The sequence below is a fragment of the Pan troglodytes genome, chromosome 18 (genome assembly GCF_028858775.2).
Source record: "Pan troglodytes isolate AG18354 chromosome 18, NHGRI_mPanTro3-v2.0_pri, whole genome shotgun sequence".
Classification (NCBI taxonomy): Eukaryota; Metazoa; Chordata; class Mammalia; order Primates; family Hominidae; genus Pan; species Pan troglodytes.
The window spans coordinates 67,887,394-67,902,657 of record NC_072416.2 but is presented as its reverse complement, the minus strand read 5'-3'; the positions used below and the strand labels follow the sequence as shown (position 1 = coordinate 67,902,657).

The 15,264-nt window shown below is 45.0% G+C and overlaps 1 protein-coding gene across 6 annotated transcripts in view; it reads right to left on the bottom strand.

Annotated features, from left to right (window-relative positions):
* The window catches only part of WWP2 (WW domain containing E3 ubiquitin protein ligase 2), a 179,422-nt gene that overhangs the window by 91,033 nt on the left and 73,125 nt on the right, over positions 1-15,264 (bottom strand). For all 6 annotated transcript variants that reach the window (XM_016928596.4, XM_063796307.1, XM_016928595.4 and 3 more), the window contains 2 exon segments: positions 10,458-10,595; positions 8,584-8,680 (listed from right to left, as the gene is read on the bottom strand). In XM_016928596.4, the coding sequence (XP_016784085.1) occupies positions 8,584-8,680; positions 10,458-10,595 (235 nt within the window).

Here is a 15,264-nt window from a genome sequence, read left to right as displayed (position 1 = left end):
CTCAAATATGTCAAGTTCTCTTACTCCTCCTTGCCTTCACTCATGCTGTACCCTCTGCCTGCAGTGACATCCCTGAACCCCACTTCGTTGGTCTGGCAAACTCCTTCAAAATACAGCTCAAATGTGGGAGGTCTTCCCCAAATCTCCCAGGCAGATCTAGGTAATGTCCCACTACATTCCTCTTGCATGTGTACATACCATCACCATGGAACCATCACACTAGACTCTAACTGTCATCCATGCATCTGTCTCCTACTAGAGACACTCCCTGATGTCAGGGACCCTGACTTTTCATCTTTTTTTTTTTTTTTTTTGAGATGGAGTCTCACTCTGTTGCCCAGGCTGGAGTGCAGTGGTGTGATCTCGGCTCACTGCAAGCTGCACCTCCTGGGTTCACACCATTCTCCTGTCTCAGCCTCCCGAGTAGCTGGGACTACAGGCGCACACCACCACGCCCGGCTAATTTTTTTGTATTTTTAGTAGGGACGGGGTTTCACTGTGTTAGCCAGGATGGTCTCAATCTCCTGACCTCATGATCTGCCCACCTTGGCCTCCCAAAGTGCTGGGATTACAGGCGTGAGCTACTGCGCCCGGCCGACTTTTCATCTTTTAATCACCATGACAGCTCAGAGCCTGGCATTCATGTATATCAAGTGAATATTGCCTTCAACGGCAGAGATTTGCCTTCCTTCCTCCTAGTTTATAACCAGCTTTCTGGCGCATGCCACATCTGGCATTACAAACATCTCTCTAGGCTCATACAGAGTAAATGCCAAATAAATATCTATGCAATAAATAAATGTATAATAAGGTACCATGTATCATTTTAATTGATGCAAAATTAATAAACCAATGTATAAATGAGTGTGTAATTAATCTCCATGATTTTTTTTTTAAGAGACAGGGTCTCCCTATGTTGTCCAGGCTGGAGTGCAGTGGCACGATCATAACTCATTGCAGCCTCAAACTCCTGGCCTCAAGCGATCCTTCTGCCTCAGCCTCCCAAAGAGCTGGGACTCAGGCATACAGCCACCATGCCCAGCCATGATTACTTTTCAACGTCTGGCTTGGAGAATGCAGTGGGACCCTTGACCACTGTCTCAATCCTATTCCATATTTACCAACTGCTCAGAAGAAAGCCCTGCCTACAAGCAGGGACTTTGAGCAGGGACTATGTCTTAATTATAACTGAATGAATGAATGAATGAATGAATAAATAAATAAATAAATAACACTTATTCCATTGTCTTCCCCAGCAACAGAAATGAGGCAATACCCAGATTTTAAGCATAAGCTACTGCATGGGAGGACTTTCCTGCTGACAGGGCAACATCTCTAAATAACTGCAGTTCCCAATCAAGCAGCCTTTAGTCACCTCAGTGGAAGGAGGGGTGGCAACCGCCAGCCAACAATGACTGTGAGAATGGCGTAGTGCCCAAGGCTCAGCTCCCATCCACCCTCCACCCCTCCTCCCTGCTAGCTCTGCTTCCCAATTCTCCCCCGGCCCTCCCAGGACTTCCTGAAGTGTTCACAGTGGACTCACACCCGCCTGAGTTTATTTTTCTTTCCTTTCTGGGATAGGCTGTCTGCAGACACAGTTGATGATCTATTTAGAGCTCACCAGAGACAGTTAGGCTTTATAAGTCTCCGAGATTACAGATCTTTTAAATCTTCAGAGGCCGTTAATGCCAAGGCAAGGGAGCCAATAAATCTGATATGTTTTCATCAAAGCAGGACAAAAAAAGAAGAGTAAAGGAGTGAGAAAGAAAACTATCTAAGAGGCTCTGAAACTTTTCCATGTAAAAAAATCACTGGGAAAGACATGTTAAAATGCAGATTGTGACCAACACTGGCCACTACTGACAGCTGATGAGGGCCACAGGCAAATCCAAGGTCCCCAGGCCTACATGCACACACAAACACACACATACACACTCTCTCATGTGCGTTCACATGCATTCTTAAACAAAATAGCTTAAATACATATACACATAAGAAAGGAAAATAAATTGTTGAAGCCTCTATATATAGCTTCTTTTTTTTTTTTTTTTTTTTTTTTTTTTTAGCAACAGCATCTAGCTCTGTTGCCCAGGCTGGATTGCAGGGTCTCCATCTTGGCTCACTATAGCCTCAAATTCCTGGGCTCAAGCAATCCTCCCAACTCAGCCTCCCAAAGTGCTGGGATTACAGGCATGAGCCACTGCACCTAGCTATCGACACTTCGCTTCTTGTTTGTTTGGTTTTTTTTTTTGAGATGGAGCTTTGCTCTTGTTGACCAGGCTGGAGTGCAATGGCACGATCTGGGCTCATCACAACCTCCACCTCCCAGATTCAAGTGATTCTCCTGCCTCAGCTCCCCACGTAGCCGGGATTACAGGCATGCGCCACCACGCCTGGCTAACTTTGTATTTTTAGAAGAGATGGGGTTTCTCCATGTTGGTCAGGCTGGTCTTGAACTCCCGACCTCAGGTGATCCACTCACCTCAGCCTCCCAAAGCGCTGGGATTACACCCAGCCTGCACGCTGAGCCACTGCGCCCAGCTGACAGCTTCTTAACTAAGATCCCTTATGTTAATCCCTATTAATGAAAAATTTTATGAACCAAAAAGCAAATTAAATGCATTCTTCTCGTTTTGTTGTTGTTGTTCCATTTCCCTGTATGACTATGGAAATTTTACTGAGATTCTAGACAGAGGAGCCAGTTATTCAAGCCAGAGGAAGTCGTGAGGTGCTAGGAGGAGCAGCTCCACTCACAGACAGTCCTGTGGGCTTCATTCCAACTTGACTCCCTGCTATGGTTTGGATGCAGTTTGTCCCCACCAAAATTCATGTTGAAATTTGATTCCCAATGTGGCAGAGTTGGGAGGTGAGACCTAGTGGGAGGTGTTTGGGTTATGGGGATGGATCCCTCATGAACAAATTAATGTCCTCTCATGGGGGTGAGTGAGTTCTCTCTGTTGGGAACCTGCAAGAATGGGTTATTAAAAAGAGCCTGGCCAGGCGCGGTGGCTCACAGCTGTAATCCCAGCACTTTAGGAGGCCGAGGCGGGCAGATCACCTGAGGTCGGGAGTTCGAGACCAGCCTGACCAACATGGAGAAACCCCATCTCTACTAAAAATACAAAATTAGTCGGGCATGGTGGCGCATGCCTGTAATCCCAGCTACTCAGTGGCTGAGGCAGGAGAATAGCTTGAACCTGGGAGAGAGAAGTTGCAGTGAGCTGAGTTTGCGCCATTGCAGTCCACCCTGGGCAACAAGAGTGAAACTCCATCTCAAAAAAATAAAAATAAATAAATAAGAAAAATAAATAAAAAGGCAGGGCATGGTGGCTCACGCCTGTAATCCCAGCACTTTGGGAGGCCAAGGTGCGTGGATCGCCTGAAGTCAGGAGTTTGAGACCAGCCTGACCAATATGGTGAAACCCCATCTCTACTAAAAATGCAAAAATTAGTCGGGCATGGTGGCATGTGCCTGTAGTCCCAGCTACTCCGGAGGATGAGACAGGAGAATTGCTTGAACCTGGGAGGCAGAGTTTATAGTGAGCCGAGATCGTGCCACTGCACTCCAGCCTGGGCGACAGAGCAAGACTCCATCTCAAATTTAAAAATAAATAAATAAATAATAAAAAGAGCCTGGCAGCAGGTGTAGGGCCTGGCACACACCTGTAGTCCCAGCTACTTGGGAGGCTAAAGCAAGAGGATCCCTGGAGCCCAGGATTTTGAGGCTGCAGTGAGCTGTGGGTGAGCCACTGCACTCTAGCCAGGGTGACAGAGCAAAACTCTAAATATATATTTCGTTTAAAGAAGAATAAAATAATGAACACTTGGGACCCACCACCCAGGCAAAGAAACAACATGACCAGTATCTTAGAAACTTTCTCTGTACTCTTTTCTCATTACACCTGTCTCCCTCCTCCCAAGATAACCTCCTGAATTCAGGGTTCATTATTCCCATTCTTTTTTCTTTTTTTTTTTCTTGAGACAGAGTCTCACTCCATCACTCAGCTGGAGTGCAGTGGCGCAATCTCGGCTCACTGCAACCTCCACCTCGGGGGTTCAAGTGATTCTCCTACCTCAGCCTCCCAAATAGCTGGGATTACAGGTGCACGCCACCATGCCAAGCTAATTTTTATATTTTTAGTAGAGAAGAAGTTTCGCCATGTTGGCCAGGCTGGTCTTGAACTCCTGACCTCAAGTGATCCACCCGCCTCGGCCTCCCCAAAATGCTGGGATTACAGGCGTGAGCCACCACACCCAGCCCCATCCATTTTTTATAGTTTTACTGCCTCTGAAGGTATCCATACAACATGTATTGTTTGGCTTTGCATTTTTCAACTTTCTACGTATGACATCCTACTATGGTACTGTTTTCTATGACCTGCTTCTCTTGTTCAACATTATGTTTCTAAGATTCCACCATATGGATATAACCATTTTTCACCCATTTTTACTGTGAGACAGTATTCCATTATAGGAGTGTATGACAATTTATGATATAACTCTTTCTTTACATAATCAGACCTCTGATTCCATATTAACACAGTCTGTGGGCAAACAAATGTATGCCGCATGAATTGCTGGTGGTAGTCCCATGCTGGCTTCCATGTGCCAGACCAGATAAGTATTCTTTTTTTTTTTTTTTTTTTTTTTTTTTTGAGATGGAGTCTGGCTCTGTCACCCAGGCTGGAGTGCAGTGGCTAGATCTCAGCTCACTGCAACCTCCGCCTCCCAGGTTCAGGCAATTCTCCTGCCTCAGCCTTCCGAGTAGCTGGGATTATAGGCACACACCACCATGCCTGGCTAATTTTTGTACTTTTAGTAGAGACAGGGTTTCACCATGTTGGCCAGCCTGGTCTCAAACTCCTGACCTCAAGTGATCTGCCCGCCTCAGCCTCCCAAAGTGCTGGGATTACAGGCATAAGCCACCACGCCCAGGCTTCATCTGATTATTCTTGAAGAAGAGGCAAGATCCCACTAAGAAATGGAGCTGTGAGACCTTGCTTAGCAAGCAAGTGGTGCTCTGTGGGATGAGCCTGGACGAATGAACCCCTCAGATAAAACCCTTTCACAGTTCCAGTTCTACAGCTTTACCAAGCAGAGGAAATAAGGAGAGGAAAGGGTTGCTTTGACATCACAGTCTTCACCTTCATGGGCAGGTCAGAGCACCTTTGTTTGATCACAGTGAATAGCACCCAAGTCCAAGAAAAACCTACCCTTCAGACAGCAAAAGCTAAATATTTAGTCTGGGAGACAGCAGGCAGAAGCCCATCATTCTCTCTGCCCCCAGAAAGCAAGGACAGCAAAGGACTGCCCTTGATCCCAAAGGTCTGATTCATCACCTCCCAACTACAGTCCTTGATGTAAATGCACCGGTAATGCCTCACTTCCCAGGCTTAGCAGGGAAGGGGGGGTAGGCATGCACAAACGAGTCTCCAGATACAAAGAAAACCCACTGCCACTTCCACCGAGTGCTCCCGTTGTGTAAGGCCCTCTGACTGACATGCCTCATCTCAGTTCATTCCCACAATAACCCTGTGAGACAGGTGATACCCCCACTTTACACCTGAAAAAAACTGGGGATCTGAGAGGTTTTGTGACTTATCCAAAATCATACAGCAAGTAAATGACAGGCCAGGATTCGATCTGCATCTCCTGATTCCAAAGCCCTACACCTTTATCCAATAGACTCCTTGGCCACTGCCTACAGTCATAAGCATGTGTGCACAGTGACCTTCATACCTGCAACAGCAAAGTGGAAAGCGGGCTTTTAAGGAGGCAAAGAGATAGCCTTTGGATAATATTTGCAAAAATATTTCCTGCTGAATGGCAACAGGTTCCATGTGAGTGCAGAATGAATAGTTACTTAGATGGCAGAGGCCAGGGAAAACTCAGATGCTACATGTAGTAAAAGCCTGCAGCAGCTAACAGACTGCAGAAGACTCCGATAAGGCTTACACTATCAGAAGGTACCTTGCTCACCAGTAACTAACTAGCACTGAATGTCTACCACGTGTGATGGGCCAAAATGCATCCGATTTCCTGTTGCAGCCTGGCTGCTGCAACACCGATGACCTGGTGTCATTCTCAACACCAATGACAACAAACAAGGTTTAACAGAATCTCTGAATTTCAAGGTCGATCAACTAGAGGAATTCAGAGACCAGTAAATAGGTCAAGAATTTAGATCCAAACTTGTTAATAGCTGAATCTGACTTTGAGCCCCAAATTAAGTTACATGGGTGTGTTTGAGACAAACTTTCCAACTCAGCTAAAAGACTAAGATGCAGTTACTAGTACCAAAGCTGAGAAGGCATCACTCTCTAAAGAGTGAAATACTCAAGTATTCCTTCCTCTCTAAAAGAGTGAAATGCTCAAGTATTCCTCACCCACCGCTGTTCTAGCTTAAGAAATTGTTTCCTCCAGTTCCAGGTGCCCATCATGGCTTTGTTGACACAAGATTTGCCAGTTACACTGTCATTCATCACCCCGTGAGACCCAACTATTGTAAGTCACCTACCAAGACACGGAAAACATGACTGGTCTTTGGGAGTGAGGCAACGCCTTTACAGTGACTTGGAGAAAAGAGAATGGGGAAATGGCATCTCTGCTTCTAATAAAGGTACGGTAAAAAGATCCAAACGTCCATCTTGTCTTGCTCCCGCCACTTGCCAGTCACCACAACCTCATAAGCCCACAAAACAACCAAATCTGGAGAAGCTGACAGCTGTCCTCAGAGGGATCTTTTAAGATGCTGCGGGTATTGGCTAAAATCATATTCCATTTTTCAAAGCATTATTCCCCCTCCCTAGGGTCTGTTTGGGAAGTTTTTTTGTTTTTTTGTTTTTTTTACAGACATAGTCTCACTCTGTTACCCAGTGCCCTGTTGCTAGCTCAGTGCAGCCTCAAACTCTTGGGCTCAAGCAATCCTCCCACCTCAGCCTCCCAAGTAGCTGGGACTACAGGCACACACTACCATGCCCAGCTCATTTTTCTATCTTTTATAGAGACAGAGCCTCCCTAGGTTGCCCAGGCTGGTCTTGGAACTCCTGGCCTCAAGCGATCCTCCCACTTTGATCTTCCAAAAGAGCTGGAATTACAGGCATGAGCCACGGTGCCTGGCCTCGTTTGGGAAGATTTTACTGCCAGTTACTCACCTACTTTCCGCAAGTGATAAAGATTTACAAACTACATTCGTAGTTTGTACATTTAAGATTATTTTCCTCAAAATCTCCTCTAAATATCTGGGGATTTTGCACATTGCAATAAACAATAAACAAAGGTGCCAACCCTCTCCCTTCATCTCTTTATACTTAGAACTATTTTCCTGCCTAGACGTTCAGTTGCCATGGAAATGAGTTTGCACCACTAACACAGGTATAAAATGGGAATGTCAGTAAATAACATTACATCATTTGTAATACGTATAACAAGTATAATATTTGGACTCTAAGCGTAGGAGGTCTTAACCAACACTACAAGGGAACCATGGGCCACCCCCAAAGCAGAATGCATGACAGAAAATTGCACAAAGAACCATTGCTCTAAGCATTTCTATGTGTGTCCTGGAAGAATAACTGTGGCTGCAGCCCCGGACATACAAAAAAGCAGTCAAGTTTCCTGTTCAACAGTTCCTTTTATCCAATAACCTACTTAGCCAGTCCCAATCTTCATCAAGGAGCCTCTGACCCTTCTAAGAATCCTGAATTCTTTCACAACCATAAAAAAGAATAAAAAATAAGTCAGGTACAGTGGCTTACAGCTGTAATCCCAACAGTTTGGGAGGCCAGGACAGGAGAATCGGTTGAGTCCAGGAGTTCGAGACCAGCCTGGGCAACATGGTAAAACCCTATCTCCACAAAAATAAAAAAATTAGCCAGGCATGGTGGCACATGCCTGCTGTCTCAGCTACTCAGGATGCTGAGGTGGGTGGATTGCTTGAGCCCAGGAGGTGAAGGCTGCTATGAGCTGTTATGGTGCCACAGCACTCCAGCGTAGGCAACAAAGCAAGACCCCATATCAAAAAACAAAACAAAAGAATGAAATCATGTCCTTTGCAGGGACATGAATATAGCCGGAGAGTGGAGGCCATTATCCTAAGCAAATCAATGCAGAAACAGAAAACCAAATACCACATGTTCTCATTTATAAGTGGGAGCTAAACATTGAGTACACATGAACACAAAGATAGAAATAATAAACACTGGGGACTCCAAAAACAAGGAGGGAGAGGAGCAAGAATTGAAAAACTACCAATCAGGTACTATGTTCACTATCTGGGCAATAGGATCATTAGAAGCCCGACTTCAACATCATGCAATATACCCATGTAACAAACCTGTACATGTACCCCCTGAATCTAAAATAAAAACAAAAATTAAAAATTCAAATTCAATTAAAAAAAAATAAATAAGGATCCTAAGCTCTGGACTCCTCTATTAGCTTCCTTAACTACTGAGTCAGTTACAAGATCTCTGGAAATCTCCAACAGTTTCTACCATAAAATGTTCCCCGCCATGTCCCAACATGTTTTCAATAGCTCTAAGCAACTTCTTAGCTCTTTGTCCTCACCAAGGGGGGTCTTACCGGGATCTTCCACCAAAGCAGTTTGTGCTGGGGGGCTGGTGCCGGTTCTCTGGAGCTACTGCTGTTCCACTGGAGTCTCTCGAAGGCAGCTGTGATCCTAGAAAGGAATCAATCACAAGAAAAGACAGAAGCATTGAGGAGCTCAACTCGTGTTTGAGATTTGACGGCCAGGAACAGAACTCCGTCTGTGTGTTAGAGTTGCCCACCACCACGGGATACGGACATCCGGCAAGCTGCAGCCACCAGGAGAAGAGGAACAGGGACGATCATATGGATCCGATCCATGCCATGGAGCAGTGGGGCTCAAACCTTGGAAACAGCTTCTCTTCTCCAAGACATTCAAGAACATCCAAGGCACTTACAAGCACATTGCCTTATCCATTAAATGAATCTGAGCCTCAAATACGTGAGATAGAGAACAAACGCTAACCATGCAAAGTAGGGGCCAGAAATCGGGGGCATTTCTCCATAATACACCCAGAGAGCTTTTACAAAGCCAAATCAGATCATCATAGTCTTCTGCGAGAAACCCTTCAACAGCTGTTTCTCAAGATGAGGTCGAAAATCCCTACCAAATGTTTCAAGGCTGCGTGATCTGAGTTGACCTGTTTCTCTGATCTCACCTCCTCCATTCTCTCTCCTTCTTGCTCCTAATAATCCAACCACGCTGACTGACTCTGTTCCCACCACAGGCCAAGCCACCCCTTTACCCCACACTCCCACCTTGGCCTGTCTAAACTCCTCATCCTCCAAGTCTCAGCTTCCTCAGAGAAACCTTCCCTGACCCTGCAACTTAGATGAGGTCTCCCCCAACAAAGTACAGGAATCTCATAGCACCCTGTGGTTTTCACTGATAGCTTTTGTTACAATCACAGCTATGTAATTATCTGTGTGTTTACTCATTTGATGTCTAACTTCCCCTGCCCTCATCAAGGAGACTGTAAACCTGAAGCAGTGGAGACCACGTGAATTTGGCCCACTGCCATCTGGCTAGCGCCTGGTCTAAGACCTAGTGCATACCAGAATACAATTACATATATATGTGTTGAATCAGTGAATGACACATGTTTTTCTCCAAGCACCAAAGCACCCCAAGCACCTATCAGTCCAGTTAAGGGATTTTTCTCCACAGTCAAGGCCCATCCGGCCACTGAGATTCCAACCAACTGCCCTTGAATTGCAATTCAAATTGCACCCCTTTGAAGCTACAGAAATCCTGCTTGGTGTCTGGAAAGTGCCATGGTTACATCACATCTAACAAAACATTTAATGAGAAAAATTATGGAGAAACCCAACCCATTTCAGACCTCAGACTTCATGAAATAATTTCCTGCTAGATCCAAAGGTGACTAATTTCAGACTAGATCAAAAGAAACAAACTACCAACATTCGGGACAGAGCAGGGGACACTCTCCAAATTCCCTGCTCTGTCTGTATTTTGCTAGTGTGTATCTCTAGAAGAACACAGCGTCCCCTTCCCAACCAATGCCTCTCATAAAAACACCTTCAACCTCCCCAAAAAGTGTAACTGTATTGGGAAGGAAAATAATGGGCCAAAGTCACATTTGATAAAGATATTTCATTTTCCAAAGTCCACATGGGATGAAAGATGTTTTTCTCTGCTATCAAACCAAACAATTACATATTTACAAAGACTGGACATTTACTGTGACCCTTGATCAGAAAGTGGCCCTTGAAAATTCATGTTGTGATACTGATCCAGGGAGCTAAGAAGAGTCCGGGCTAGCTATGGGCCAGGCTGAGTGGGAATCAAACCAAGATGGCCTAGTAAGAACCAAGCTCTCAGCACCTCCTGGCCCCCGCCCAGCCCCACCCCGTCCCGGCACAGTCCTGAGGAGCAGGGCGGCACTCACCATCTGTCAGGGCACTGCCATTAGGCACATTTCCCAGATCAACAGTCGGCCCGTCCAGGAAAATTGTCAGCTCTCCGCCTGAGACAACGCTGCCTTTGTTCTCCGTCTGCAGGTTCAGGGTCAGCTGCGTGTTCTCCACTGTGGGGTACAAAAGGCAACATGGATGGGCTAAAGTGAATGCACCCCAAGTTAAGATTCTCTAAATTAGAAGCTTTCATTTCACCTTTGCTGGCTTCTCTGGGAATGCTTTCTCCACATCTTCACATTTTGCCTCGTGGCATGGAAAAAAGAGTGGGAAGGAGTATATCTAATGAAATCACTGTTGTATCAGGCTGGAGGGGAAGCTGCACTCTTTCTAAACATTTCATATCACTGGGTCAGCACCATAATTTCCACATTACTGATGTATTAGTTTGTTTATACTTGCAGGACTGTGAGAAAAGCATAGGGATATTGATGGCGTACAGACGAAGAAATTAGTTGCAAGTAATATCCCCCTGCCCATAGAAACCGAGGAGACCCTAAGGAACTGTCAACAGGAGGCATCTCCATCTAGATGAGGGATTGCAGGGGCTTATTCTTTTCTTATTTGTGTTAAAACATGTTGTTGTTTTTTAAAATTTTCAATCCTGAAAATGTATTGCCTTGAAATAAGGAAAAAAAAGTTAAAACAATGAAACTTCAATACAGGCTAATCAGCCCCATCAGTGACTTAAGGAGAGAGAAGTGAGAAGTGGCCCAGAGCACCCCGTCCCCAAGGATACCAGGCAGATTCAGTCCTGTGGGTGACTGTAGCAGAAAAACAGAACAAGCTGACTGGAGGCAGAAGCACCAAGCCCTAGGCAGGCTAGAAACTGCTGCATACACACCCTCCACCCTGCTACTGAACTTGGCTGTGCTGAATAGCTTCTGTCTAGTTAAGTGTTTAGTCCACACTGAATATTTCAGTTCCCTTCAGTTCAGTCCAGCCAGGAGTTATGGCCTTCAGTTCAGGGCTGTTTAATAATTACCAAGAGGGAATCAGCCTTTATGAGGATTTCCACGGGGTCCGTCCACACCACACCTTACAAAACCACATATCTGAACCTCCCTCCCCACCCGCCCCACCCAATCCAACACTTTGTTTTATTTCTTAGTTGCTACTGCATGATTATAAGCTATCTTACCTGTCTTCTAGAACAAGGTATAGTATGTATAAATGTCTCCATAAGCACACTAAGGTAAATTTCAGCACTTTCTAGAGATAACCCCCCTTCCCCCACCCCCCCAAAAAAGACTGCTCTAAATCCCTCTACAGATACAACCCTTTAAGAACTTAGCAGAAAATTCTGGATCAAGTCAAAGATCTATTATAATAAGATAGAAACCAGTTACCCTTTGGGTTTTCAAGCTCTCCTAAGCGCTCTACCTTCCCTTAATCTCTCTTCCCTGCCATAGATCTCTCCAATTCTTTTCTGAGTGAGTCTGCTGCTATTTTCAGCCAGTTCCACTGAGGGCCTTGGTGAGTACTAAACGTTTCTATAAAATAACACTTGTAGTTTCCAAAGGAAACGAGTTCCTTCAAAAGCCAAGGAGTATGGGAAGGAACTGAGGCCTTTCAACCCCCAGCCACCTCTTGCCATCCCTGGGAGTGGCCACTTGGGAAGCAGCTGCTCCAGCCCCAGCAGAGCCTAACCCTACAACTTAGTCCACATCCTGAATGCAGCCTCGGGAGAGATCCCTGGCCAGGCTGCCCAGCTAAGCTGCTGCCAAATCTGGCCCCCTGAAACTATGCAATCGTAAGTGTTGATTATTGTGGGCTTTTTTTTTTTTTTTAAGTCAAGGAGGGTCTCCCTCCTCCATTATGCCAAGATCCAGTGCCTAAGTCTCTGGCAATAGGGTTTTTAAGCACGTGGGTTAAGAGGGGGTGTGGTCAGGCACTCTGAGTTTAATTCACAGTTCTAGTCCCTGAGAGCTGTGCACCGTGAAGCAAACTACCTAACCTGAGCATCAGTCTCCCTACCCGCAAAACAGGGGTAATCATGGCACCTTTTTCAGAGGACTCTTGCAAAGAAGTAAATGGCACCTACCGAGTTCCTAATAAGCTGTCATTTTTATCATCTCCCTGTTGACTTTCCTGTGTTTAGGAAGAGTCCTAATTCCTCTTGGTCTAACTTCTCATTCACTGTATTTGTTTTTTGTTTTGCTTTTTAATTTTTTTTTATAGAGACATGGTTCACTATGTTGCCCAGGCTGGTCTCGAACTCCTGGCCTCAAGCAATCCTCCCACCTTGGCCTCCCAAAGTGCTGGGATTACAGGAGTGAGCCACCGCACCCTAGCCTTCATTCATTTTATAGTCATTCTTCTCTTGATCCTTCTGATCCTTCTGAGGCTTTTTTGGGCTGTGACCACAGAATCTTCCAAGGTAAGCCACAGACCCATCACGCAAACAAACTGTCCTTTCATCTTGTTTCCAGGTCATCTCCTAAAGGCGCCCAGCCTTCTGGCTCCAGGACACACACCGCTGTTGGAAGCGTGCTGAGGGATGAGCATTCCGGAAGGCTCCTTGATTCCTGTCCTGATACCTCAAAGGTCATCGTTTCATAAATGGAGTGTTGGCACTTTTTTTCCTCCTTCCTGGAGGACTGATAATGTTCAACAGGAGAGTGGAGGAACCCAAGGCCTCTTGTTGCTAATTTCTACCCCCGTGACAGTCACACTGCCATGGGCCTTGGACAGAAGGCAGAGAGATAGCCTGAATTTTCCTCTCCATGGTCTCATCTCAGGGATCCAAGTTAGCTCTTCTATCTGGTTTATCTACTCATTGTCTCCAGTGGAATCATTATATATTTGAAGGCTCAGAAGCCATCATACAAGACCTTGAGACACATTTTGCCTTCAAAAAGAGCCAATGGGCTGGGTGCGGTGGCTCATGCCTGTAATCCCAGCACTTTGGGAGGCTGAGATGGGCTGCGATGGGTGGGTCGCTTGAGCTCAGGAGTTCGAGACCATCCTGGGCAACATGGTGAGACCCTGTCTCTATTAAAAATACAAAAAATCACCCAGGTCTGGCAGGGTGCACCTGTGGTCCCCACTACCTGGGAGGCTGAGGTGGGAGGATTACTTGAGCCTGGGTTGGGGGCATACATTGCAGTGAGCCAAGATTGCGCCACTGCACTCCAGCCTGTGTGACAGAGCGAGACCCTGTCTCAAAAAATAAATTAATTTAATTTAAATTTAAATAGCCAATGAGGAGAGGGAGGGCCTTTTTTCTTTAAACTAAATTTTTGAGAACATAACCCTCCTCTGTTCTATTTGAGACCTCTGGCTGTCACCATGATAACCAAGTGATCTAATTTACTGTCACTGAGAGCAAAGCAAGGCAACCTGATGCCACATGCTTCACATGAAAGACGGGGATAGAGAAACATTAAATGATACCATGAGGAAGCAATCAGATGCCAGAATGTGAGACATCCATACAATAACTGTCCTGAACTCCTGAAAATGTCAATGTCATTAAATTCATTTAAAGAAAAAAAAAAAGGAGGCAGGATGGAGACTCTTCTAGATCTAAAGAAAACCAACAAATGCCATGCGTGAATTGTGACTAAACCTTGGTTTGAAAAAAATACTCTTGGGATAAATGGAGAAATTTGCATACAAACTGAATATTAGATGATGTTTGAAATTATTGTTAACGTTTTTAGGTTCAATAGTAGTACTATGGTTTTATGGACAGGCACGGTGGCTCACGTCTGTAATCCCAGCACTTTGGGAGGCCGAGGTGGGTGGATCACCTGAGCCCAGGAGTTCGAGATCAGCCTGGCCAACATGGTGAAACCCCATCTTTACTAAAAATACAAAAATTAGCCAGGCATGGTGGCACACATCTGTAATCCCAACTACTTGGGAGGCTAAGGCAGGAGAATCACTTAAACACGGCAGGCGGAGATTGCAGTGAGCCAGGATCGTGCCACCACATTCCAGCCTGGGCAACAGAGCAAGACTCTGTCTCAAAAAAAAAAAAAAAAATTTACTTTGGTTTTATATGAGAATGTCTTATTCTTGGGAGATGCAAGAGTAGATGAGAATGATATATGCAGTTATTTTCAAGTGATTTTTTAGAAGAATAGGGTGAAGTTTTGGGGATTAAAGTGTCATGATATCTGCAATTTACCTTCAAACGGCTCAGGAAAAAAAATACACCCAGCCATATACTATAATAACATATAGATAAAACAAATTTGGCAAAAAAATGTTAACAAGTGCCAGAAATAGGTGGATGGCATTTGGGTGTTCATTGTATCACTCTTTCAATTCTTCCATATGTTTGCAAATTTCATAATTAAACATTGGGGAAAGGTTTTTTTAAATTGGCAAGGTTATTTAAAAAATTAAACTTCAGAGAACAGAACACCTCATTATTTGCTTTTTTAAAAAATTGAGCCAGAGGAACCCTATAATACATAATGGGACTAAAGAAACCATTAGCTAATTGAGTGACAGATTCGAGCATACAGGGGAGGCTGAAAGGCATAAGTGTGGCTGGAAAACATATACTAGAACCTTAGTTATAAATAGCAGTCTTAGCCACCTCACCTCTGGGGCCCTCTGTTTTCACTACAGCTGTGCAGACGGCTCTACAGAGGCCCTTTCTCTTCTAGTATGTCTTCCTGCTGCCTTTGGAGGCATTGCTCAAAATCAAGAAACCCATGAAAAAGTAGGTTTAGTGAGTCCATTTCCATAACTGGAATCTGAGTTAGCATATAGGAGGCTCACAAGCTCCCCTCAAGCTCATCAAGCCCTGCTCTATCTGCATCCGTG